Below are 26,146 nucleotides of genomic sequence, written 5' to 3'. Positions count from 1 at the left end.
GGATTTTCATGAAAACGAGTGTTCTATGCGAACGCATTAACTAAACAAGGGAATGGAAACAATGGCTTCCAGAGGGTTATGTAAATCGGCTCAAGCAAACATTTTATGAAACAGGGGGTCTGGCTGTGGCCGTTCCCGGCGAACTCCGCGGGTATCGCGCCCTGCTGGACCGGATGGGGTCCAACGTGAGCTGGGAGGCGCTTTTCGAGGACGCCATTCGACTTGCGCGCCATGGCTTCTCTGTCCACCCTCATCTCGCCAACGCGCTGCAGGTTAAGAAGGACGCCGTTTACAGCCACGAGAACATGAGGTGAGGCTCCCGTTTACTGCGACACTTGAAGCTCGTTTAAGAAAGCAAGAAGGTTCCAGTGAAAGGCAAGGTTTTTCTGTGTTCGCGTGTTTTTCGTTCTGTTTTATAACCTCCGAAGCTAGCCCAGTGACTGACAAGGAAATAGCTCACCCTTAAATAAAGAACTCTAAGCTTTCATGCACACAAAAGAAAGTGCCACTTACAGAGCGCTGACTGACAACTCTAAGTTATATTTACAATTTTCGTTTTCGTCTTTCTTTGGGACTAGGGTTTTTATGGCAAAAAATTGCCCTTTTCTTCTTCCTTCTTTTTCCTGTGTTTTTTGTAATACGAAGCGAAACCATAAAATTATTGTATGGCTAAGTACACTAGTTCTTTGTTGGATAACATTATGGAAGGAGTGCTGACACATCTCTCTTTTTGCCTGGCAATGTTCTCTGCTTCCATGATTTCTCTTGTCAGCTGTCGTAGTTCCTGCCTAACACTGTGCATTTCTCCAGCTGCGCTGTGCAGCCACAGTCTCGGCAGTGAATTCCCAGGTGTCCGGAGTTTTTGTTGGTGATAGTGCAGTTGTGCTCACGAAGGCGATCGTTGACACACCGTCCGGTCTGTCCTATGTATTGTCGTCCACAGGATAGAGGGAAGGAGTAGACCACCTTTTCGGTACACTGTACGAAGTTGTTTTTATGTTTCTTCGTGCACTTGGACTGTGGTTCTTGTGGGTGTGTTTACTCTCTTGCACAGGCTATAACGTTTGTTAGGGGCTGAGAAGACGATGTCCAGGTTAACTCTATTAGCTATTTTCTTTAGACCGTGTGAAAAGTTGTGAATATGGCACAATGATCGGTTTTTTTGGCCCTGTCTTTTTCTTTTTGTTTAATGTGGTCCCCTTGCTTGATGTCTTTGATGAGTCTTTCGGCCACTGATGTTAGTAAGGAGGTTGGATATCCTGCGCATTTTAATCGAGAGACTTGCCCGTTGAAGCTTGTTTGCATGGAATGTCAGCATGGTTTTGTAAGTGCGTTGTTGAGACTTAACCACACAATGCTCCGCTTGACAAGTTTCAAGTGCGCCGAGTTGAAAGGTAGAAGCGGCTTTTTCCCTCTGGGCTCATAGGACCAGCATACATGATCAGGTAAAATAAAAAGTCGCAGATCCAGGAATCTTAACGAGTGGTCAACTGGAAGTTCGTGGTTAATGTTAGGGGGTTCATGCAGCCTTTAAAGCTGTCTAGAACTTCAGCAACCATGGTTGTAAAGTCGTCATCATCGGTTTCTAGTACGATTAAATAATCGTCAACATACCGGAAGACTTTGATAACTTTGGAAGTATCCAAGGTGTGCTCTAACTGCCTGTCTTGGTGGGCAAGATAAAGGTCGCTAAGGACAGGGGCGATGCATGATCATATGCAGACTCCCTGCTTCTCTAGGTATGTATGACCATCCCAAGTAGCGAACGTGGATTTGAGATAGAGGTTAATCAGGTTCAAAAATTCTCCTTGGGATATTCCTGATGCATTCTGGAATGAAATAGTGCCATTGGTGTCTATGCGCTCCTCAATGCACTGTAGGCGACGGTCTTGGGGCAGGGCATAGTAGAGGTCCTTAATATCGATGGAGAACACTTGTAGATTTTTCCGGCCCTGATGCTCATGGAAGAAGGTGAAGACGTCGTAGGAACTTCTGATCAGGTACGGATCGTCAACGGTGAGCATATTCAGTCTTTCTTGTAAATATAAGGCCACAGACTTTTGCCACGTCCCCCTTCGGCAACCATGGTTGCTGAAGTTCTAGACAGCTTTAAAGGCTGCATGAACCCTTTAAACATTATGCACGAACTTCCAGTTGACTAATCGTTAAGATTCCTGGATCTGCGACTTTTTATTTTACCTTATCATGTATGCTGGTCCTATGAGCCCAGAGGGAAGAAGCCGCGTCTACCTTTCAACTCGGCGCACTCGAAACTTGTTAAGCGGAGCATCGTGCGGTTAAGTCTCAACAACGCACTTACAAAATCATGCTGCCATTCCATGCAAACAAGCTTCAACGGGCAAGTCTCTCGATTTAAATGCGCAGGATATCTAACCTCCTTACTAACATCAGTGGCCGAACGACTCATCAAAGACATCAAGCAAGGGGACCACATTAAACAAAAAAGACAGAGACAGGGCCAAAAATCCGATAATTGTGCCATATATTAACAAATTTTCCCACGGTCTAAAGAAAATAGCTAATAGCGTTAACCTGGACATCGTCTTCTCAGCCCCTAACAAACTTCATAGCCTGTGCAAGAGAGTAAACACGCCCACAAGAACCACAGTCAAGAGCACGAAGAAATATAAAAACAGCTTCGTACAGTGTACCGAAAAGGTGGTCTACTCCTTCCCTCTATCCTGTGGACGACAATACATAGGACAGACCGGACGGTGCGTCAATGATCGCCTTCGTGAGCACAACTGCACTATCACCAACAAAAACTGCGGACACCTGGGAATTCACTGCCGAGACTGTGGCTGCACAGCGCAGCTGGAGAAATGCACAGTGTTAGGCAGGAACTACGACAAGCTGACAAGAGAAATCATGGAAGCAGAGAACATTGCAAGGCAAAAGGAGAGATGTGTCAGCACTCCTTCCATAATGTTATCCAACAAAGAACTGAGTACTTAGCCATACAATAATCTTATAGTTTAGCTTCCTATTACAAAAAAAAAAAAAACACAGGAAAAAGAAGGAAGAAGAAAAGGGCAACTTTTTGCCATAGAAACCCTAGTCCCAAAGAAAGACGAAAACGAAAATTGTGAATATAACGTAGAGTTGTCAGTCAGCGCCGTGTAAGTGGCTCTTTCTTTTGTGTGCATGAAAGCTTAGAGTGCTTGTTTTGTGGGTGCGCTGTTTCCTTGTCAGTCATGAACAACCAACTCGCCCGAACCTCCATGTTAACTAGCCCCGTGCTTCCCACCACTCCGCTACCCTGCGATTCAACAAAAATATAAATAACACGTCTCAAACGGCGGTTGCTGGTGCACCGTGTGACGTAGGTGCGAGCCATGTTTCGCATGAAATGAGCCAGACCTACGATGCGATCGATGCGATCGAGCATCGCCCAAAAGTGCATCGTCATGGCGGTCGCCGCCTTCGCGCGATTGGCATCACAGGCTCAACCAACCCCGCACAGAAAAGGATCACGACATGTACCCTACGCGCGGCTGGTCCGCTGATAGCAGACGAACAGGGACGGCGATGCACTATAGGCGGTGCTTGACTGACCATTTCCGATCGTAGCGGTGGCTGCCGTCGGACCTATTAGAGAGTTTTAGGGAACCGTTTTTGCACATCCCATACGGTAACGATGGGCCCTCCGGTACGAACAGCGCATGCGCGAGTCTTCTGCTGTAGCATAGTAGCAGTTCGCACCGGAGGGCCCATCGTACCGTATCGGATGTGCAAAAACGGTTCTCTAAAACTCTCTAATATGAATCGGAGTACAAAAACTGGCTGCACTCGATCACAGTTGAGCTAATCCTTGCGGCGGTTAGCGGGTGACCGATCAGCTCGGGATCGCGGTCTCTCAAGTGAAAAGCAGAAGTGAAACCGGCAGTTTGTTTTATTAAATACGTTATATGCTTCGCGCGCAATCTCTTTTTTTAAGGTCGGTTTACAATTCCGCCCATGACTCTGCGAGTCGCGCTGTCAGGTAGCGGCCTACGCCTGCGACAACATGCTATCGAGTATGAAGATTTGCACTTTACCTAGATCTTCAATAAATTGTTTTTATCTTTTGATTAGGCGAAATCGTCGATCTTAAACTTTCGGGTCTTGCGCGGTTTATTCGTGAGCTACTAAAGGTCCCTGCAGAATTTATCAAACCTCTCCATTAAAGTGTGGATATTTGGGTTTTTTATTTTTTTTTTTACTTTCTTGTAACGGAACTTAACTGTGTGCCGTATGAAAGGGGATCGATCGTCTAGTCTGTTAGCGCACTGCAGCTCAGAGCGCTCAAGGGAAAGCTCGCGCTGAAGAACCCATAGACGCTGGGCTCAATCTCCACTCCTGCCCGTATCGACTTGGGTGAGCATCGTAGCGGCGTGCGGACGTGTATCACTAAAAACGCGCGCAGTGCACCTTTAAAACCACAGGCTAGCAGTGGTACTGCACTGGCTTTTATCTGCAGCTGAGGCACCAGACGCCCACTGAGGATGACTACCTTCCGCCTGTCTAAGCACAATATGATTATTGTTTTGCGCCGTAGGAAGATCTTCTGGAACACCGCTGCCAACGACACGCTTAAGGAAGGAGACCTTGTGGTGCAACCAGACCTGGCCGCTACCCTGGAGCTCGTTGCCAAGCACGGGCCGGACTACTTTTACGAGGGGTCCTTCGCTGCGCAGCTGGTGCGGGAGGTAAACGCAAATGGTAAAAGTAACCGTCCAGAGAGTGTCCACTAGGTCTCTTCGGGTTCGAGGAATAGGCAACAATCGACGACGAACTCCACGGAGCGTTATTCGAACTCCCTAGTGACGTTGTTACCAACTTGTGGATTTCGTGCGAAATAACCGCAGAAGCCGTCGCGATAGGTCTTCTAGCAAAACGAACTGCTTCTGTGGGTCGGGAAAGCATGTCGACCGAGTTACAAAGATATGAAATTTGTCGAAGATATTTGGTAACTGGATGTTTGAATCATGCTCTCACGAACGCAGTGAACCTGTACTCGTTTAGCTTTTTCTTGGCAATGTCTTTGGTTAGGAATCCGATCGCATCTGTGATTGGCTCTTCGCGTTGTCTGACTGAACATAGATCCGCGTGTGCCTTCCCGTCAGTTTCGCGGGTTTCTTTACTACTCGAGAAAATACGGCGAACCTGCTCATTGAACTGGTTTTGTCTGATCTGAAATGAGCCAACAACCCGAGCACATTACGATGCAGCTATTGGCGAGGAGATCAAATTATAGGGGGCGACATGTCCAGCTTGTTTTCCCCAGAGTTTTGTGTACACCAACACGGGCAATGTGCGCTGGATTCTTGATCTTTCTCGATTGAGCGAGGGGCGAAGATTAGGCACGGCTCGTGCCCATTGTATTCCCCACGCTCAGACGAGAGAGATTTAGTAAAAAATTCACGAGTGCTGCTTCCACGTTCGGCTTCACTGTGAACACGTGCCGAACGATGACGTGATTAAGGTTCGGCTGCGTGGGCCGAGCACTGCGTCAAAACACAAACACATCATCTATGTTGCTGTTGTCCACATTATGGCCTTTGAGACGAGACCTCAGCCTGCAAGATTATGCAAATCAGTAAATTTTCTTTCCGCGGATAGTGCTTAGGTCAGAAGGACTCGCATACAGCTTTTCATTGAACTTGCTCGTTATAAATATCAGCAAGCTATTTTTTCGTGTAACGGCAAAAGAGCGCTCTCCAGATGAACGAAAGGCTTAAGCCTACCCTATCCCGTAGACTACTACTCGCCGCGTGCCATACTACTACTAACGTGCCATCAGGTCCAAGCCCAAGCAAGCCAGTAGCTCGCTGCTATTTTTGCCACACGGCGGCGCAACGCGCGCGGTCACCAGTGTTTTTAGTTTTTCCGGTGAACGAAACGTCCAAAAATCTTGGAGGCTATGTCCCTATCGGTGTAGTTCTTAATTTAGCCACTGGGGGTGCGATGGTTGGATCTCCTTCCCGATCGGCGAGAGATTTGGTTCCAGAATTACCCAAGTATCACGCAATGCTCGGGATCGTTACAATACTGAGAAAGAGAGAAATATATATACTTTTGTTGAGCGCTTTGGTGATAAAGTTAAATACTAGAAAGAATGAAACATGAACGACGGACCAAACAAATCTTTGGTAGAGTTTTCTTCAGTCTTAACTCTTCGTTGTATTTTGATGAAATTGTTCTAATTGCAGTGCGTCTAATCATTTGTGTCATGATCGAGTAATTACAAAGTACTCTGCATTTTTAAATATTTTTCCTTTCTTGCGGTAGTTCTGGAACCACTCGGCAGGTAAAGCGCCCTGAAGGAGACTAAGATGAGCTTTTCTCTGTGATCACCGTTCTTTCACAAATAAGCAAAATAAAACTTGCGGACAAAAACGCATGGTACACTTGCGTAGATACGGTGTGCTCACGTCCTTTGCGGCCGTAGCTGAATCAATACCATCTAGAATACCTGCGCATGACGTCATCGCTAGTGGATCCCCGACCCGACTCCTAGCGGCAAACACGCGGAAGCTCGACGAGGGTCACCTCAAAGCGGGAGACGCATCCGTCTTGGCGCCGCCCCTAAGCTGAGACTGCGGTGGGAGCTACGTCCTCATTGGACCAGTCATGCGCTTCTCTTTCGCCACCTCATCACGCTCCCGCCCTTTCGACTGGGGCGGAATAGCAGACGTACGAAGGCGAAAACGGACGCCGACGCGGAGCTTTCATGTTCGCGTCTGGGCATTGCAGACGACGATGGACGGTGGTTTAATAGCAGACGACGCCAGAGGCGGCTGATTGGTCCGGCGGCACGTTGCTCTTCCCTCAGTTTCAGCTCAAAGAGCGATTCACGCACTTGCGTTGAGTCCGACTAAGCGCTACGGTTGCCATGGCAACAGCTGCGTTGGCTCCAACAAAACGGTCGAAACCGGCTTCGTTGGAGCCGACGCAGCTGTTGCCATAGCAACCCTCGCACTCGGTCGTACTCAACGCAAATGTGTGAATGGCCCTTAAGGGTGAACGGAGTTTAGCTTCGTGCTCGTTGTGAGACGCTGCAAAACGCGCTAGTGACGTTGCTGACGCAAGCTAGGCGGCGCTGCGACTAGCAATGACGTTCTGGAATCTTTTCTCAAGGAGTGTGTGCTCACAGGGAAAGCCCTTCCGTTCATACCACTCGCTCTGGCCATGCGCTGTGAACAAAGTGCCCAGGAATGGTGTCCAGTTACTGATACATGTCGAACGATCCGCCTAATAAAAAGAAACTAAATTAAAAAAAAAAGTTTTTTTAAAGTGCATATCTGGGAGACTTATTCTTTTCATACTTTCTCCACGAAAAAAAATTTTTTTTTGAGGGGAGGGGTGATATTTACGGCCATTAGACGCAATGTAGGTGGAGGTCACGACCTGTTCTAAGCCCCGCCCATAGATCAGTGGCCCCGCCCATTCCTACTGCATTGGCTTGGCTGCTCGGCCGAACATGCTCAGGAGCCTATTGTCTCCATTCTCCCAACATCCGGTGCGTCTAGTCTTGAAGTCTGACACCGCGTCTAGTGGTGCGAGCAGACGCACGAGAGCCTCTGGTGTCGTCTGCTATTCCACCACCGTTTATCGTCGTCTGCAACGCCCAGACGCGGACATGAAAGCTCCGCGTCGGCGTCCGTTTTCGCCTTCGTTTGTCTGCTATTCCGCCCCAGTCGAAAACATTGTGCAACGCTTGCTAGTCCCGACCATAAAAACGGCGTTCTAGCGTTCCATTATGCACAAGCCACGGTTCAATACAAGCGTCTGCCAGCGTCTGCAGATGTGCGCTAAAACCGGCTGAAAGGTCTGAAAAAATCAACAAAATAAATATTTAGTCCTTCCAGCTTTTCTGTTCTTGTTAATTTTTTCGCAAGGCATCCGCGAGCAAGGTGAGTGAGCGTCATGACGCACATTTAAAACGTGACCTAAAAATATTCGGTTTGGCAAGCCAGGTGCACTGCAAAACTTGCTACTTTCCTTTCGAACCGAAATGACGGGAACAAACCTGAAGAAGTTAGATGCGAGCCGAACGCCCGATTGCCTCCAACCAAATCGCTCACCAATTCTTACCTCTCGATATCTTCTCGGGATTGAAACAATGGTTGCAATCACAACGGTCGCACAATTTGCAGAGCAGCGAAGCCTTTCTTTAAGGGGACCAATATCTTTATTCGGCAGCAACACGCGCAAAGGTACAAATCAGGCCAGATGAACCAACATACCCGTTGAAGTGGGACGCTAGGCTTCGGCCAGTCCCGCTACGAGCCCAAGCACCCGGACAGCGGCAACGGCGCTTCCGAAGGCGCGTGTTTGCGGCAGTTGTTTTCTGCAAACTAGGTCGGTTGAGGAGATCTTTCTCTAAACACCTCGGGGAACGCAGAACGACTCGCCCCATAAAAACAGACGAGCTCGACGAGCTGCGCTGGTTGATCACTCCACAGACGCCGGCAGCAATCTTTGTTATCTTTTGAAACCGAAGCAGAAAGTCAATCTCGAGATATTTTTGAAAATGACTCTATCGAGATTGTTTCTTTCTGGAACATAAAACAATAATGTCGATTGAAATACTACTATTGACCGGAGATCAAGTTTACAACCAACATTTCACTTGCCAATCATCTCTCCAACTCATGTGAGCCGAGGATAGGTACTTTTTAGTTTTGTAAGCACCGGGCGGGGAGTAGGGCTACCCTCTCCCCCCCCCCTCTCCCCCCCACTCTCCCCCCCCCCCCCACTGATCTCTACTATAGGGGGCTGGATGGCGCTTAGCTGCTCTCCGAGCCTGGCAGAAGTGAAGCCACCGGAAGTTCGATGCTTGTCCCGGAAGTCGGGCGTACGCTGGGCTTCCTAGTGCTTACAGTAGATGTTTTGGACCATGCTTTTTTGTGTCTTTCATTGGGTTTTAATACTCCCGTTCTGGATGAAATCCCGGGAATGAAGCATTTGAACTTGAGATATTCACACTCGATCAACTAGAATCTCAAAATGTTTACATTGAATGGCTTCCCATGATACTTCTCGGGTTTGCATGCGCTCTCACTGCCTAACAAGCAGGCTCTTCTGGGGGAACAAGCGAAAATCTAGCGCCCTCGACACCTTTCGAACCATCACTCGGAAGGGTTACAAAGCCTGCCAAGAGCTCACTTCCGGGACAAGCCGCTTACTTCCGGTGGCTTCATATTTGTTTTCTCAATGCGCCATCCAGCCCCCCCTAGTGGAGACTAGTGCTCCCCCCTTCCCTAAATTGTGTCTCAATCTGCAGGCTCTAAGCATCTTTTAAAAATCAAAATTACATTCAAGGGCGGCCGATATTCCTATTAACTATCCAGTAAAAAGATCAGCCACGCCCCACTTTCTGCGCCTAGGCGTGGAAAAAAGGGGAGGGGGGGGGGCGTGGCACGATCTTTAATTGGATTTTTAATAAGAAAATCGGCCGCTCTTGAATGTAATTTGGGTTTCTTGGGATGCTTAGAGCCCGTAGATTGAGTTATGACAATAGATAGACGGTCTCCGAATCCACTTGAATGCCCCTCTAACCAGCGTCTGGAGATTTCACCCCATTGGCAGATGGCCTCGGTGGTAAAAACACGTTTCTGATGCAGGGGGTAACATGACCCTCGAAGACCTGGCGTCCTATCAGGCAGAGTGGCACGTCCCCGTGAACGTAAGCTTCAAAGACAACCTCACCCTGTACTCCGTACCACCGCCGGGCAGCGGTCCTGTCCTCGGCTACATCATGGGCATCATGGACGCCTTCAGGACCGACGCCAAGGAGAGACTCGCAGACGATGTCCTCACCTTGCACAGGTGAAGGCCCGTTGACAGACTAGCGTTTGCTTAGGACCGAGTTCTTACAATCTCTTGCGACGAGAGAACTCACTGGCAAGCTGGCGTCAACTATAAGGTGACCGGGGAACTGCGTTTCGCTAGAGCGAAAATTTTGCTGTAATCGTAAAATCAAATGTACGCACTTTATATGAGAAATGGTCGTCTACACACTTTTCCCAGAAGGGCGCAGCCATCCTCGTCACTTTTGGTAAGCGTTAAAACATCGTTTTGATCTCTCCACGCCGCTGGAAGGTGTTCACGATAAGTGGGGGATTGCCACACATTCTTGTATTGCCTCATCAATATTTCCTCGCATATTCCAGGTCGAAATGTCTTATTATTTTTGAAGGCAAAAATTAAAACAAAATTAATTAAAATCAAATTTTCGAAGGCAAACTTTCGAAGGCAAAAATTAAAACAAATTTTTTCCTCACATATCTTATAACTATATTGTTACTCTATCGTTATGATAAATGCGATTATAAAGTACATTATGGTTATAGTAAGTACAGTACAGTATAGTGAATATCTTTTGAGGCCAACCTACGTTTCAGCAAGATGTGGCAACTCTTGAAAGGTTTTTGAATATCCCTGTAAAACAAGCAGTTTCTGTAATTCCTTTTCTTTCTAAGTGCAAAAAGAGAGTAGAATTGACATTAAAAACGAGCGTGTTTGGAAATATACTTAAACAACCGGAAAGAAGAAACACGAAAACGGGACGAAAACTGACGCATACGACTCTGCCAGAGGAAGGGGTAAGCACCTTGGACGATAGAGTATTTTTTTTTCTCGGCTATATAACTAATTGTGCGGACAAGTGACCATTTTGCGTTTTTCGTGTTTGTTACTTTCTTCCCCTGATGATGCCCTCGAAGCGCTGTAGGTATTCCGTAGATAAAAGAAAAAAAAAAAATATAGGTAAAGTACAGGTGTTCCACCCGATAGATGGCGCCAGTGTGTTCTCTCGCCGCAAGAGATATTATAATGTTTTGAGGCTCAGGGTCGTAAGCAGTGGTGGTATGTGAAGCAGCCTTAACGCGTACCACAGTCTGCCGCGTTGCCCTTTTCTACGATGCCGAATGTTTCCCTGCCCAGATTCCTGGAGGCCTGTAAGTTCGCCTACGCACAGAGGGCCCTCTTGGGAGACCCCAAGTTTGTGGAACTAGGTCAGGTGCGTTTCAAGTTTCATTTCGCCTAGCTGGAACGCGAAGGTACTCATACTCGAGGAAACAGTAGCCTCTCAAAAGTAGCGAGGAACGCACGCGCCCAGTTTCGATCGGTGCTCAAGGTGGTTGTGCGCACGGGAGTCTATAGCTTTGGCTTCGATTTTTTTTTCTCGAAATAAACTTGTTTTCGGCATTGCTTTTTAAAATTTTCTTAGCGTGTTTTGAAGGTTAAATGAGCCCCAGAATCCAACATTGGCCCAATTTGGCGAGCGAACTCCGTTCAGCCCTCAGCTGAGACGGCGGTAGAAGCAGGCCCTCATTGGACCAGTTCAAGGTCTCTCCCACGCGCAGAGAGCCGGCTCAGCTGATGGCAGGGAGGCGGCTGATTGGTTCGGGGGGCACATGGCTGCCACCGCAGTCTCAGCTTAGGGCTGAACGGGCTATAGTGGCGACAAACCTTCGCAAATGCTCCCTGACCGACCCTCCTTTGTCGAGATTGTGGAGGTAGGAAGCTTTCTAAGGCAACATGACCAGAAGTGAAGCCGGGGGAGACTTCCGGTTTGGAGGGACACTTCCCCAACGATGACCGAATTCAGAAGTCGCCATTGGACGGAAAAGACCGCTGATTTTGCGCCACGGAGCGCCAACAGCGGTACTGGCTGGGTTTCGGTCCCCCTTGGGGACACCGACCGCGTCCTCTACTTTCGGCTTCACTTGAGATGTTCTCGTTGAGCTGGCTTCAGCGTCGCTCCTCCTCTTCCTACCCCCATTGTCGAGATGAACGGATCAGTGGACGAATACGACTGAACCCTTTAAATCGTGTGGCAGCTTGCGTCATCTAGCAAATGTTTTCAATTCCAAAAGCTTAAAAATATTACCCAATACACAAAAAAAGATTAAGGCCTTTATATACTGCTTAAAATTATAATATGCCTTGACTAAATCAGTTCTGCCTTCGTCAACTTCAGATAAAATTCTCCACTATGTAATATAAAGAGTTCAGTAGTTTCCTTCTAATCTCTAAGATACTGCCTGTGGATACTCCACAGCCAGTATCCACATTTTGTTAGTTAATTGTGTAGATCTTAGTTCGCAACACCAACATCCCGGCCTCAAACAACGAGCAATGTCCCCTCCTTGCTATGGCGATATTCCCCTTAAAAGATCCGAATCTAGCCAAAAACGATTTAGTTCGCATAACCGCATGACATTTTTTTCTACTGCTTTAGCCATCTTCTTAAAGAGTATCAAGTAATCTGCGTCGCTCCTGCCACAAAAAAAAAAAAAAAAAAAAAAATATATATATATATATATATATATATAAATATATAGCTTCCCCCCCCCCCCCCCCCCCCACACACACACACAAACACCATCTGTTTACGTCGTTCCTTCCTTCCCTGGGAAGACTTGGCTGGGGTCAATCGCCAATATTTTTTTTAACTGGTCTGGCTTTTTCATCTTGTGTTGAGTGTCCTCTTGTACAAATACTTACAAAGACTGTTCGTGTTCATCGTCACTCATCTAGTTCTTGGAGTCTTATCTTCTACGTTTATCTCCCTACTATACTCCGTCTCACCCTACCTTGAACTATGGTCCGAAAGCTGGCGAGTGGAGTACTACCTCAGAAAATTTTCCATCCGCATTGCAAAATAGTGTGCGAGAGAAATTCCGATACGCAGAGCACGAAGAGCACTAATCTTAAGCATACGGTTCTCTGTTGTGATAGCGGGCTATTTTATATTGGTGCGATAAAGGTACTTGGTATTTAGTGTCATAAATATTCGTGCCACATTTTGTAAACATGTCGCCTGCTTGGAGAAGCTGAAGGGCGCGCAGGCAACACTGACATAAAGTTGTTTCGTGCGCCTTAGCCATAACAATCTAATTCTAGCGGCAACCGGGGCGCGCACGTGGCTGACGGCAATACAAAGAAAGCACACGCAGATGGGTCAGCGGTCGAGATTCCTTGAATGTCGTAACCATTCGTTCTGGGACAAGGAACTGGGAACACGGGTGTAAGTTGAGCAAAAACCCATCAGCAATCAGACGGAGACGCCGGGAGAGCTAGATAAGTAGACGAAAAACTCGCCTCCGCATGACGCGTCTTGGCGCACTCATACGTACGACAGAGCAAATATACCACGTCGTTTCTAACAGGCTCGTGATTGGACCCGGTGGCCTGTGGCATTGGGCTTTAATTCATCGTACGATGAGACGGAGTATATAACCTTCCAGTCTATGAACGAGGACTATCCCATATCGCGTTATACTTATTGATTCGGTGTTTTACCACGTGCTCTCAGAGCTATAGATTCCCTTACCGCGTTGCATCGCTTGGACGTTCGGTTTAATGAGCACACCCGCGTTTCCAAAAGCAAACCCGAGCTCCTTTTTGAGTTTTCATTAGCACTTCATGCCTGTTGAAGTTCGACAATGCTATCTATCTAATAGTGACGCTCTCTGGGGGCTACCACGGGAACTACAAGCTACCGAAGTGCGGTAGAAACAACTACCGCGGTTACTAGCCTCGCGCGGTAGACCCTGCGAGGGCACCAATGAGCAAGTGTGACCGCGTTCCCTATCACTTTTTTATGGCTTCCGTCTTATCTTAACTTATCGTTAAAATAAATATGTGACGAATAGCAACAGGGAAGTGATGGCGCTATGTAGGACGACTTACCGAGCCTTTTGTTTCGTTACAGGCGGGGCAGCGATTGCCTGTTTCCGCATGGCATCAACGAAGAAGAAAGCGCTGCGTGTTTTGTGGTATCGCAAAAGTAGACTGCCGGTTACAGTTCAAAGACAGTTGAGAAATGAGTATGGACTAGATCCGCCAGATGTTCGACGCGTCAAAGCGTGGTATGCAAAGAGACTGACAGCGTTCGTGGCATGCACAAAACTGTTTTGGCCTAAATTCACTAGATTAGGGGTGGCCAAGCTGCGGCTCGCGAGCCGCATGCGGCTCTTCGCGTGTTAAAGTGCGGCTCGCGGCTCCCTTTCCTCTCCCTTCCCCCTTCCCTACTTCCTCCTCCACCTCCCTCCACTCTAGGAGGTGTTGCTCCCTCCCGGCCACACGACCACTTTCCCAAAAAGAGAAATGGAACGCGTTTTAAATCGAAAGACAGGTTACGGTTGGACTGCTTTTGACGTACACTGGGACTGCTTTTGACTCAGATAGATTGAAAGTAATTCGAGTTTCGTTTATTGCTCCAAACAAACCCCCCCCCCCCCCCCCCCCCCCCGCGACTCTTGGAAGTTTCGTGGTTTTGTTTGCGGCTCTTAGGCCGGGTCAGCCTGGCCACCCCTGCTCTAGATCCTGGGAAAATACAAGAAAAAAAAAATAGCACGGCCAAGCATTCCGTGCGGTCGCCATTTTGGTTCATGGAATGAGCAGTTTCTGCGTGATATCTCTCCATTCTGGTGAGACGATCCAAACTCTCCGTGATAGGTTTCTTTATAAAGGCATTTCTAGAATACCGCGATTCTGGTATGCACTCACCGGCGAAACAAGCGCCCATCGTCGCACCGCCACCACAAGCGGCGTCGGTGCGTGGCGGCTTTGAAAAATAACTTCCCTGTCTCGCACTACGCAAGAAAAACGATATCACTGTAATAAATCTGTGGTTATTAGCAGGATTGATAACTGGATTGCATGCACAGTGATAAAATGCGTATATTGACTATACTTCGTTTCAGCTTCCGTCCGAGCGCAGCCAAAGCTACGCGTGGCCGGAGCCAATCAGACGCCGGCAATAGGTCAAGCGATCTCGCCTGCACCTTTGTATCACTCCGCTGCGCCGCTGGTCGTCCGCGCCGCCCGCGCTCGCCGAGTATTTCGTCTGCTACGGGTGGTATCGTCTGCTACAGGTTTAAAAAATTCCCTTTCACGTTCTGAAATTTAGTCACAGGGGATGCCAGTACGTAGGCTGGCCGCTGCCGTCTGTGTCCGAGCTTTCCACCTGTTCGGCATTGTTTCGAGATGTAAGTACAGGTTGCAAGGTGCCCGATGACCCGGCCGTTGGTGTTTCCTTGTATTGTCTGGATGTACCAGGGCTCGAGGCGCAGTCCTTTTCACTTTACCAGCTTCTCGGCGTTCAATGTGATCGGCAGGTAAAAGGGTGCCCTGAGTTCGCCGCGTATCAGTGACTCGCAGTGGCCCGGACGCTTTTCTTGTTTACAACGCATTCGCGGTACGATGCGGCCGGAGTCTCCTGCCGAATTTAAAAGCAGACATTCATCTCGAGCTCTCGCGCCTGACGCCCAAATGTACCTTTGCGAAAGGACGTTTTGAAGCGACTCGGTGAGGAAAGCAGCGAAGCACATTATTCGGCCATTACGGTATATTACGGGAACGAAATCACACAGAAAAACTGAGCGCTACAGCCGTGTTGCCAGCGGATGTATGTGCTTTAACCAAACCACATGCATTTACATATATTAATAAAATTATAAACTTCAGATATTTAATTCCTTTAGTTGCAAATAATTTTCAGCAGTAGATATCTGGAATATTGTGCACTGTTTACTCACAAAACAGTTATATATAAAAAAAAAACTTTTGCGGACTACTTTGTGGTGCGTAGGAATGCTCTTTTCGAAGTTGCGAACCGTCCCTCAGCCTTTGGCTGCGCTCGGACGGAAGCTGAAACGAAGCATAAGAACGTATCGAGTACGATGAGGCTCAATAGCGATATTGGAGCGACCGGTTCAGAACGACCCTTTCGGAGCTCCGAATATTTGAACGTACCAAAATGGCGATTGCCATGGCAACTGAGACCGATCAGCCAGTCACCTTTCAAGGTTTGGTCGTCTGCACGCTAGTGCCTGTTTGTGTCCTGCTTGAAGGCAGGCAAACCAATGGCGCTACTTTCCAAAGATCTGATGACTTTAGTTTGACCTAAAGTGCATGAAGAGCCTCTCAAAGTTGTGTTGAGCGCTTTTCAGTGCATTCTTCAAAAGTCAAGTCGAAGTGCGACGTCTGAGATGAGCATGGATGATGGACCTTACGCATCTCTGAGCTGTCGTTAAAGTGTAACTGGAGATTTATCTTCGTAATACCACACACGTACACCCGCTGGCGATATGAAGGTGAACGCCGGACCGTAGACCGCTCCGTGCTATCAGCACCATGACGCGGCTGCCGTGACGGCTCGCTTTCTTATCGCGCTCTTCGCCGAGATTAAGCGCTTGGATCGAGCGCTGTTCTCAGCTCTGCTGCTACTCCCCACAGAAAGCGCGAGGATTGCGGAAAGAGCCTTTCAGACGCTATCGGTAGACAATGTCATTTAGTAATTTTTTTTTGTTATGATATGTGCTAATAAACCGGAAGACTGCGGAACAAATCAAAAAGTAACTTATACTTTCCGCTTCATAAAAAGAACAGTTATTACCGTTCGCAGTAATTATCGTTCGTTCATGAACGAAGAAAGCGGTTGAGTCCCTGAAAAACCATGCCGAACAACGTTCACCCTAGTTCACGTGCAATGTGCAAATCATTTGCCGGCAATAGCGTGGGCACGGCGCCCACGAAAAGCGATGCCGAAATTGAAACCCACTTCCACGCTTTCTGCAGGGAGTAGCAGCAGATCTGAAAACAACGCTCGATCCAAGCGCTTAATCTCGGCGAAGCGCGCGATAAAAAAGCGAGCCGTCACGGCAGCCGCGCCAGGGCGCTGATAGCACGAACCGGTCGACGGTCCGGCGTTCACCTTCATATCGCCCCGGCGGGTGTACCTCAAAACACACACAAAACTGCGGGTTCTTCTTCATCCACGCCATGCTGAAACTGGTGATCGCAGCGCTATCTGTTGCATGACAAACAAAGCAAACGATAAAATTTGACGAGTGGGCCTACGTGATGCCATAACTTCCGTGCTTCTATCAGTCATCGTATTTAAGGTAAGGTTTTTTTTAATCATGGAAACACTTTATGCTCCCCCTGTATTGGCCAGCAAATATTACCAAGAAATCTTAGGACTGAGCTCTTGTGAATTCTTACGACGACTGAACACACACACGCTGACACCGTCGATGAGGTGACCCTGGCACCGCATTTCACTAGAGCTAAGGTTTCCCGGTTTTCATAAGATCAAATGTCTATGAGAAGTGGTCGTTTATAATATTGTCAAAAGTTTTGCGAGCCAACAGGGAAAGAATGATGCGCGACAAAAATAGAAAATATACGGAAGTGCCAAGTGTTCCACGATTGCCCAATAGATGACGTCAGTATATCCTCTCGTCGTAAGAGATTCCAAGAGGTTTTAAGGCACTTGAGCGTAAGCAGTTGCGAGTGTGTGAACCTGCCATTAGACGGAACAAATAGGAGACTAGATTGACTTCTTATTAATACTATGTTTCCCTCAAACTGCAGTTGGTGGGTAACCTGACTTCTGTGGAGCAGGCCCTGGCCACCAGGTGGCTCATCGACGATGCGAGGACGTTCGACCAGGCGGTCCATTACTTCGGAGAAGAGCCGTTCCAACCGGACCACGGGACCGCCCACGCGTCCTTCCTGAGTCCCAACGGAGATGCCGTCGCGGTCACGAGCACTGTCAACTTCTAGTACGTGGTTCGAACGCCGTACACTCTCCGAAGCTCCTGCACGGGTTCTTACCCGCCATGTCCTTGGTACACCTATTGCTGACCTGCCTTTGTTCGTTTGAACCAATGAATAGGGCAAGTGGCATAATGACCCGTCGATATATTGGCGACGGGATGTCTCGTTGGCGCCACTTCGCGGGCGCTCTCCAATGACGTAGTGAGTGTGATTCGAGCAGACGACGCGCCAAGTAATTGCACGGACTGGATATGTTAATTTCCTCCCGCGTCAATCGATGCAAAAATACTCCAAACGCCTGGAGACGTCATAATTAAAATAAAAACACCGACTTGACGTAATATAAAATAAAAATTAAACGTTTCGTTTCCCATGCGGGAGGCATCTTCAATAAGTACAGCAGCAACGTAAGGCAGTTCTAATAATCGGAACGTTCCGGCCGCGGTTCCTGTTGCGCGACCCAACTATGAAATGCGAACGTTCGCTCGTTGATCATCTCGAAGAGCTCCAAAAGATAGAAAGGTTAAACGACGCTGTACCAACGACTTTTCGCTCTCCTTCGATGGCTGCACACCGAAAGTGTGTGGCCTACCGAACAAGCCAGATTGGCCAACCAATCAACCGCAGCTCCTCAGCGATGTGACATCACCAGAGTGCTGCGCCAGTGTTTCTCGACTAAAAACTAACCCGCTTGCCGCACGCTAAAGAGCCGCTGGTCGCATATTTAAAATAGGTTTCAGTGGAGTACGCGACTTCACTTTGACGTAATGCTTCGCTGTGATCATATTTCGTGCCACTAAACCGATACCAGTCATTTATTTTGATTTCGTTTTCGACTGGGGTTGTTCGCCTTCCGTGCAGAGGTATACCACCAAGTGAATGATTTGAATGATTGTCCGGTGGAGGGGCCGGTATTTGTCGGACGGGGGAGAAAACCTCACCGCAGATAAGCTTATCAGACAAAAGTTCACCGCAAAAGTGTCCGATGCGGAGAAAAGCTCACTGGCCTTTTAACGGTTGCGGAGAAAAGTTTACCTACGAACCTAAAAATCGAGCGTTTACTCAAGTGACATACCTTCACTCACCAGAAGTATGCTGGGATGCTTTATGCCCACTGTACTGAGGGCTTGTCAACCCGGAGATTATTAACATACACCAAAAAAGCAAAGAATCGGGTACCGAGCCTGGGGTACTCCTGAAGTAACGGGTAATTTAACAGATTTCACATTGCCAACAATAACGCACTGACGACGATTCGTAAGGTAAGAATCCATCCATTGTCAAAGACAACCATGTTTTAGTAGCTGTTCAAGTTTCTAGGTTATTTTGAAGCGCGATACTCTATCAAAAACCTTCGCAAAATGGAAAAAGGAATTGCACCTTGGCCAACCTTGTCCACAATAGAAGCGAGTTCACGAATCGTGCGAATATGACGTGTCACTGGTTGTGCATCCGCGTTGGAAGCCATGCGTAAACCAGTGTCGTTAAAGGGAGATCGACCTTAGGGCGTCTACTAAACACAAGCGTCAATTTTTTTTTTTTTTAATTTCAGCTTTGGTAGCATGGTGAGGTCCGGAGGCGTGATGCTAAACAACGAGATGGACGACTTCTCCGTCCCCGGAACCTCAAACCTGTACGGCGTAGCTCCTTCGGAGGCCAACTACGCGGCCCCGGGAAAGCGGCCAATGTCGTCCATGGCGCCTGCCGTGGTCGTCGGCCGAGACGGGGACGTCCAGCTGGTGCTCGGAGGCGCGGGGGGCGCCAAGATCACCTCGGGAATCGCGCTCGTACGTTCCACTGCTCGTCACTCACATATACACCTGGGCCTGCGTCTTCAATCGCATTCATACCCGCTGCAATGTTGGACACACTTTTTTTCCTGCTCTTCTCCGCGAGCACGTATAGACCAACTCATGTTTGAATGTATGGATGAGTCCGGCTGAGCCCTTTGGATCGGGCGGTAGCTTACGCCACCTAGCCATTTTGTTTTACAATTTAAGCTTAGAATATTTAAATGCAAAAACTATATTCACTCCGCACTGAAAAGAAAGTGAGGCTATAAAACCCCCTTGTCATCAGTTAATAAGAACATACTTAGTTTTCTCTCCCTTTCTGCCACCATTCACTTAATCTTTGCTTGGTAATCTCTACTGTCTTGAAATCCACTCTTCCTTCGCTGTCTTTAAAACCCAATGACTTTATTAAATCTAGGTTGTTTTCGGTAGGCATAGGGTGAAGCCCTTTACAGTAGAGTATCATGTGCTCAGCCGTCTAGTCCTCCTCTCCACAAGCAGTACACACTGTATTAATTTCCTGGTACTTCACTCTGCATGTTTTGGTTCGCAGAACACCCGTCCTCGCCTCTAAAAACAATGAGCTTCCCCTAGAATTGTCATAAATGTTTCCTTTGGCAATAACTGTTTTGTTTAATCTATAGCTCTCCAGAGCCGTCTTTGTCTGCATCCCCTCTAGCCACCAATCTTTTTCTGTGGCCTTAACTATCTTCTTAACTGAGACCTGCTCTTCCGTAACTCCACTATAACCTAAAAACGTTCCTCTTAATTTCCTAGTGCGCTGTCTCCCTTTTGTGTCTACACTCCTCTAGTATAAATAGCTGAAAACCTTTCGTGCCCATTGCTCCCCATCCATTTGCCTCAACCGATCCTCAAATTTTATCTTGCTCACGGCTTCCCTGCCCTCAAATGACGCCCATCCCATGTCTCCTTGTACTCCTTGGTTTGGCGTTTTGCAATGTGAAGCCAGCCTACCTACTCTGCGCTGTTTTATTTCTAGTCTTGCATGCACTTCGGATTTCATGCATAGCACTGCGTTTCCAAAAGTCAAGCCAGGCACCATGACCCCTTCCCAAATCTCTCTCACCACCTCATACCTGTTGTAATTCCAAAGTACTCTATTTTTCATTACAGCTGCATTTCTGTTGCCCTTACCTATTATATACTTTTCATGCTCACTGAGATATTCTACACCATCACATATCCATACTCCTAGATACTTGTATTTACTAGCTCTTTCAACTGTAATATTCTGTATCTTCAGCCTCTCAACTTCATCATTGTTAAAAAACATGACTGCTGATTTTCACTACTGAATTCTAAACCTAATTTCTCTCCTTCCCTACCACAGATGCTCATTGATTCCTGCAAATCTATCCTGTTGTTAGCCATTAGTACGATATCATCCGCATACGTCAATCCCGATAAGGATTGCTGAATTTTTTGGTTTAGCTTACTGTACGAAAGGTCCAATCCAAGCCCACTTTTCTCTTGTCTATCCTCCAATTCTCTCAGATACAACAAAAACAGCAAAGGCGATAACGGGCACCCCTGCCTAAGGCCTCGTCTTATCTCTATTTTACCCGTTGCCTTTCCTTCCCATGTTATAATCACATTATTATCTTTGTAAATGTTCCTTAGTATTGTTGTTGGTCCTTCATCTAGTGGCGCGCACCTGCCGCCTACACGAAAACCCCAACTACGTCAAATTTCAACATGGCAACCGTCACACAAAGAACGACCTATAGCTAAGCTCAAACCAGGGCCTTCCAAGAGCATTGCTAGCCAGTAAGCTTTCAGGTACTCCAGACAGTGTAACTTGTCGAGAACAAAGCTGACTGCTAAGCGTTCTGATGAGTTCTTCTTTTGGTAAACTCGTGTTCTTTACCTTGACAAAAATGCGTCCACTTTATCTCTTACTAATATCTGAAGAAAAAAAAAACGGAAGGTAATTACATATTTATTTATATAAAGTGGTTGTCCGCGTTCGTGCTTAGTATTCTTGATTTTTTTTCTTCTCAAATTGAAATAATTATATTTAGCACTCGTTCGCAAAGATTGGACTTTGACTATTTCAGGTGAGCATGCGATATCTGTGGCAAGGAAACAACATCAAGGAGGCGATTGACTTCCCCAGGGTGCACCACCAGCTTCTGCCCAATCAAGTGGACGTCGAGGCGAACTTCCCACAGGTGAGCTCTGCCGCCGGGAAGCAGTGCTGTCCTTCTTGGACCCATCCTCCCGCACTTCAGGACGGTTGGGCGGCTGCGGAGACGAGATGTTCAGAGCCTGAAGGCACGTGGCTCGCGGGGGAGCACGCTTGTACACCTTACTAAAAAAAACGTAAAGAATTACATTGGAAATTACTCGAGACTGAATTGTAATTATTGCAATTACAATTAGACTTCTAGGAAAGTAAGTGACCTTTACTCCAGTAACTAGTCCGTTACTATTGTGGCGTTACTTTCAAGATTGCTCTCCTGAATTAACAAAACAAAAAGAAGAGGGTTATTAGTGTTTATTGTTGCCACAAGTCCCAATTATCGACCTTGAGTATTTTGGGCCACAGCTGGCTCTCAGAAATCTCGGCAAACATCTTGCCTCTTTTTTTTTTTTTTGTGAAAATGCCGACCGCTACACTGAATACCCTTTCAACTGAGGCGCTGGATGAGAGTACCATAATATGCGTTACGAATGCTGGAATCACTGCATTGCGCTTCTCCAGCGAATCGATGGAACGGCTCCTTACCCTGAAAAAAAGAACGAACCTTCGTCGTTGCTGCCAGTGCCCGATACTGTTGGAATCGCGAAGCTGTAGAAGCCGTCATACAACTGGCTAAACGAGGAATAAGAATTGATTTCTGTACATCTAACTATACCAGCAAATATTGCCAGACGGTAGCAAACAAAGTTGGTTGGACAGAGTATAGTTACACGTGAAAATTAAACGACACTTACGGTTTTGATCTATATGCTTTATTTGGCACTGAACAGGTCGAGCCTCGGTTGGGACGTTGGTGAATAAAAAAATAAAACTTTCTCGATGTTTATATAAGTAATAAAGAAATAAAAACACCACAATACTCTAAGAACAATTAATTTGAACGTCGGTTAAAACAAGGCGACGTAAACGCACGTTTGCGGTACGTACCTTTCTTGATGCAGTTCCAAAACACACTTACTGCCTCGGTCTTCTCGAAGAGTCCGATCACTTATCCTCCTCTTGCCCGCCTTCGATAGCAAAAAAAGAAAAGGCGAAAATAGTTTGCTCGTACTTCCTATTTTTGTTTAGATATGCACATTTAAATATCCCGACTTTGCTGTCAGGATCTAGACAAAAAAATATCCAGGGGTTTGGCGTTCTAAAGAAAGGCTTTGTGGAACTGAAGAGTGCCAAGCCTCCTTTAGAGCTGCCATTGCTCCTGACAGCGTCACTGCGGACGACTTTACCAAAATGACAAATACATAAAAGCGCCCAAAGCGACAGGGACGAAGAAGAGTGGAAACAGCGTAAGGCGCCAAAATTCACCGAAATTATAACACTTTTTCTTTTTTTTTTGCTGGGGGGGGGGGGGGGGTGTTGTGAAAAAGATTGCAAGGGTTTACAACGAAGCTGTTGCGTAAATATGTAAGAAAATGACTTTACAATTACTTTAGCAAATATGTAACTATTCCGTTAGAAAATTACTTCTAGATGCAAAGAATCATAGGTAATTCGTCACTTGACACGGACTACGTAAAAGTCTGCCAGAGACTCTCTGCACACTTGGCGCGCTCCCATATTTGTACTGCCCGCCAGTCATTCTTAACCCCGGTCGTTGGTCTTAGGTTAATCGGTCCAGCCATCCAGAAAGCAAATCGATATCATCCGAGCCTCTGTAGAAAAAAGGCACCATCCTATTATTCACTCAAAGAGAGTGCAGACGCACTTTCCCTCAAGAGTTATCTACCGAATAAAACGTTAGTACATCATTTTCAAGTTAATTCCGGGCTTGTCTATCGCCCTAAGGGAAAGTGAATATTCAGAAACATATCGCATTTATATCTTTATCGCTCGACTGGTCGGATGGAATTGGCCCTGGACGATCTGGCGGATAAAACGCTGATATAGTGTTCGAAGTAATTTCCAAGCACGTGGAGCGAAAACTCGCACTGCAGAACCCAGCATCCTGGGTTCAATCCCTACCCCTGCCAGTTTCGATCTGGATGAGCATCGTACCGGCGTGCGGTCCCGTATCACGATACTTTGTGGAGTATGTAAAAAGGTCCCAGGATAGCGGTTGTACTGCGCTGGCTAAATTGCTCATCTACAGCGAGTGACTCGTCGCAACTTTGAGATGGCTGATCAGTTAGCTCGCTGTCTAAATATCTACACGACCACACTTATTATTAAGAAATTTCCAAGGTAAGAAGAATAAGAATATTTTGGTCGTTCCGTCATCTTCCAACGCCCGAATGTTGGCTCGTATACACCAACTGCGAAAGAGAAATGCGCTTCTTGAATGCATTAAGAAACTTAACCAAAATTATTAAATGAAAAAATGAAAGACGTTTACAATTTTCTGTAATGCCGAATTAGAGCGCAGTTCTTGAGGAGGAGGAGGGAAGGAGGGTATGTATTTGCTCCCCCTCCTCCTCTCCCGCTCGCGTCCCATTGAGCGAGAAATTTTCGCTAAATGAAGCGAAAATTTTCCCGCTATATCTAGCGAACATTTCCCCGCTCCGCTAAATTTAGCGGGAAACTGAAACGGTGTTGAGGTCACGTGACGATAATTTCCCCGCTAAATTTAGCAGAAAACTTTCCGCAAAATTTAGCGGGACGTCATGTGTGAGGTCACTAGGAAAAAAAATAACTCCCGCTAAATTTGGTGGGAAGAATTTTCGCTTAGCTTGGCGGGAATTTTTTCTGCTAAATTTAGGGGGAAAATGTTACCCTCGTGGCGTCACACGGGACGCCATTACAGATAATGTCCCATAATGCAACTCGCGGTTACGCCGACGCCGACGGCGCTCAACCCGTACACGGGCGACTAAGAACTGCGCTCTAAAAAAAAGAAAAAAAAAAAAAAGAATTCCGCCGCTATATTTCGAGGATTTACGGCGGCAGTACAGAGCTTTATGACATGAAAATAAAGGTTCTTTCTGCGCTTTCATTCCCTTCTCAGTGATCTTTTGGTGCCGGCTGCGTGCAGGTGTACAGGCGGCTGCTGGAGAAGAAAGGGCACAAGGTGGTCGTGCCCAAGGGCAGGTTCTCCATCATGATGGGCATCGGCCGCCGAGAAGGACGCATCTACGCCAACGCCGACTTCCGCAAGGGAGGTTCCGTGGACGGGGACTGAGCGGACCGGTCGGGCTCGTCTTTCGGCTCCGCACGTCCGTCTCCCAACAGCGCCCACGAAGACGTCCGAGTGCTAGCCGCAGTGACCGAGGGCCTAGGCCCAAAGGGACGGTACCAGGGAGCGGGCTAAAAGGAAAGGGGTTAAGTTACACGGGGGTGTATATAGTAAAAACGGAGCTTTTTTTCTAAGGTGAAGTTATGAGGGATTGTAGGAAACTCTTCGCGAATGTATATAAGACAGGAAGTAACGAGGGAGGCTGTGAAGGTTAAGAGAGGAGGTTGTGACGACAATTTCTCTTATACCGTTCCCAAAAATGATACACGTGTTTGGACGCAACAGGAAGTTTGAAACGTGACGTTCGCAGTTTCCCAACCCAGACTTGATTTCTGCGCCGAGAGGCCGGTCGACCCTCATAGACTTTTCGTGTGATCTGCGGGGGAGGGGCATGTTTTGTGACTCTGAGCGCGTTGTTGGCACCATAAATGGCACGCTCACTTCGTCCGTTGTACCCGGAGACTCATGATCTGTCATCGTATGGTGGTGTTGGCGCTTTTAACCCATTTGGTATACTTTGTCGCCAAGAGTGTCGGTTGATATAATGGCCGATACGTTTCGCCATTGCTTTGTTTAAAGCATCGAAGGATAATGTTATTTTGGTTGTGCATTAAAATAAAGTTTTACCGAGAACTGTTATACTAATAAAGCATGCGTGTGAGACCGTCCCCAAAAAACGCTTCAACCGCAACCTGTGCAGGGGCGATGAGCACTACTTTTCGGTTGTTTATAATTCATCCGCACACAGCGCTCTCAAGTAAAACACCTTTACCGCGATAGCGTTTAGGAGCGCGTGTCGCAGAAAACACGGCGTCGGTGTTTGTGTTGCCGTCGGTGGGACAGAAAAATCCCATAATGCAACGCGCGCAGCAACGTGTTTCACAGACGACGTCGCTCGTGATTGCGCGCGTTGCATTATGGGATTTACCCACTAAAGTTGGCGGGAACGTTTTCCCGCCAAAGTTAGGGGAATCTTTTCCCGCCAAATTTGGCGACAAATTCTGCCGCCACATTTAAGGGGAAATTTTTCCGCCAAATTTAGCGGAACATTTTCCCGCCACATCCAGCCGAAAATTTTCCCGCCATATTTAGCGAACCTGTTTTCTCCCAAATTTAGCTGGTCGATAGGGTCATGATGTCACAACCACGTGTTACGTCACATCAGACGTGACGCTACGGACTAGACCAAGCGCACACTCTTGCACGGCTTGGCAACGAGCACGCGTTTACATCAGAAGACTGGGAACGGGACCCGATATCATTATCGCGTTCCACTTGTAAAGGCGAAGCTTAAGCGTTCCCCAAATTTACTTTTCTGCACTGCGTCATTTACAATTGAAAACGAGCGTGTTGGTTAATAGATACAAAACTTGAAAGTAT

At 47.3% G+C, this 26,146-nt stretch overlaps 1 protein-coding gene across 1 annotated transcript in view; it reads left to right on the top strand.

The window, feature by feature from the left end:
* The window catches only part of LOC120844926 (scoloptoxin SSD14), a 63,609-nt gene extending 38,763 nt beyond the window's left edge, over positions 1 to 24,846 (top strand). Inside the window, exons 6-13 of the mRNA XM_040216946.3 lie at positions 115 to 310; positions 4,559 to 4,722; positions 9,630 to 9,834; positions 10,951 to 11,026; positions 17,395 to 17,585; positions 19,133 to 19,367; positions 21,452 to 21,565; positions 24,566 to 24,846. Coding sequence (XP_040072880.1) covers positions 115 to 310; positions 4,559 to 4,722; positions 9,630 to 9,834; positions 10,951 to 11,026; positions 17,395 to 17,585; positions 19,133 to 19,367; positions 21,452 to 21,565; positions 24,566 to 24,712 — 1,328 coding nt within the window. The 3' untranslated portion in view covers positions 24,713 to 24,846. The remainder of the gene's footprint in view (positions 1 to 114; positions 311 to 4,558; positions 4,723 to 9,629; positions 9,835 to 10,950; positions 11,027 to 17,394; positions 17,586 to 19,132; positions 19,368 to 21,451; positions 21,566 to 24,565) is intronic.
* Positions 24,847 to 26,146: the final 1,300 nt, after the last annotated feature.

This window comes from Ixodes scapularis, unplaced genomic scaffold, assembly GCF_016920785.2.
Source record: "Ixodes scapularis isolate PalLabHiFi unplaced genomic scaffold, ASM1692078v2 PGA_scaffold1__304_contigs__length_218370807, whole genome shotgun sequence".
Taxonomy (NCBI): Eukaryota; Metazoa; Arthropoda; class Arachnida; order Ixodida; family Ixodidae; genus Ixodes; species Ixodes scapularis.
Note: the sequence above shows the minus strand (reverse complement) of the source record. Positions and strands in the feature narration are given on the sequence as shown.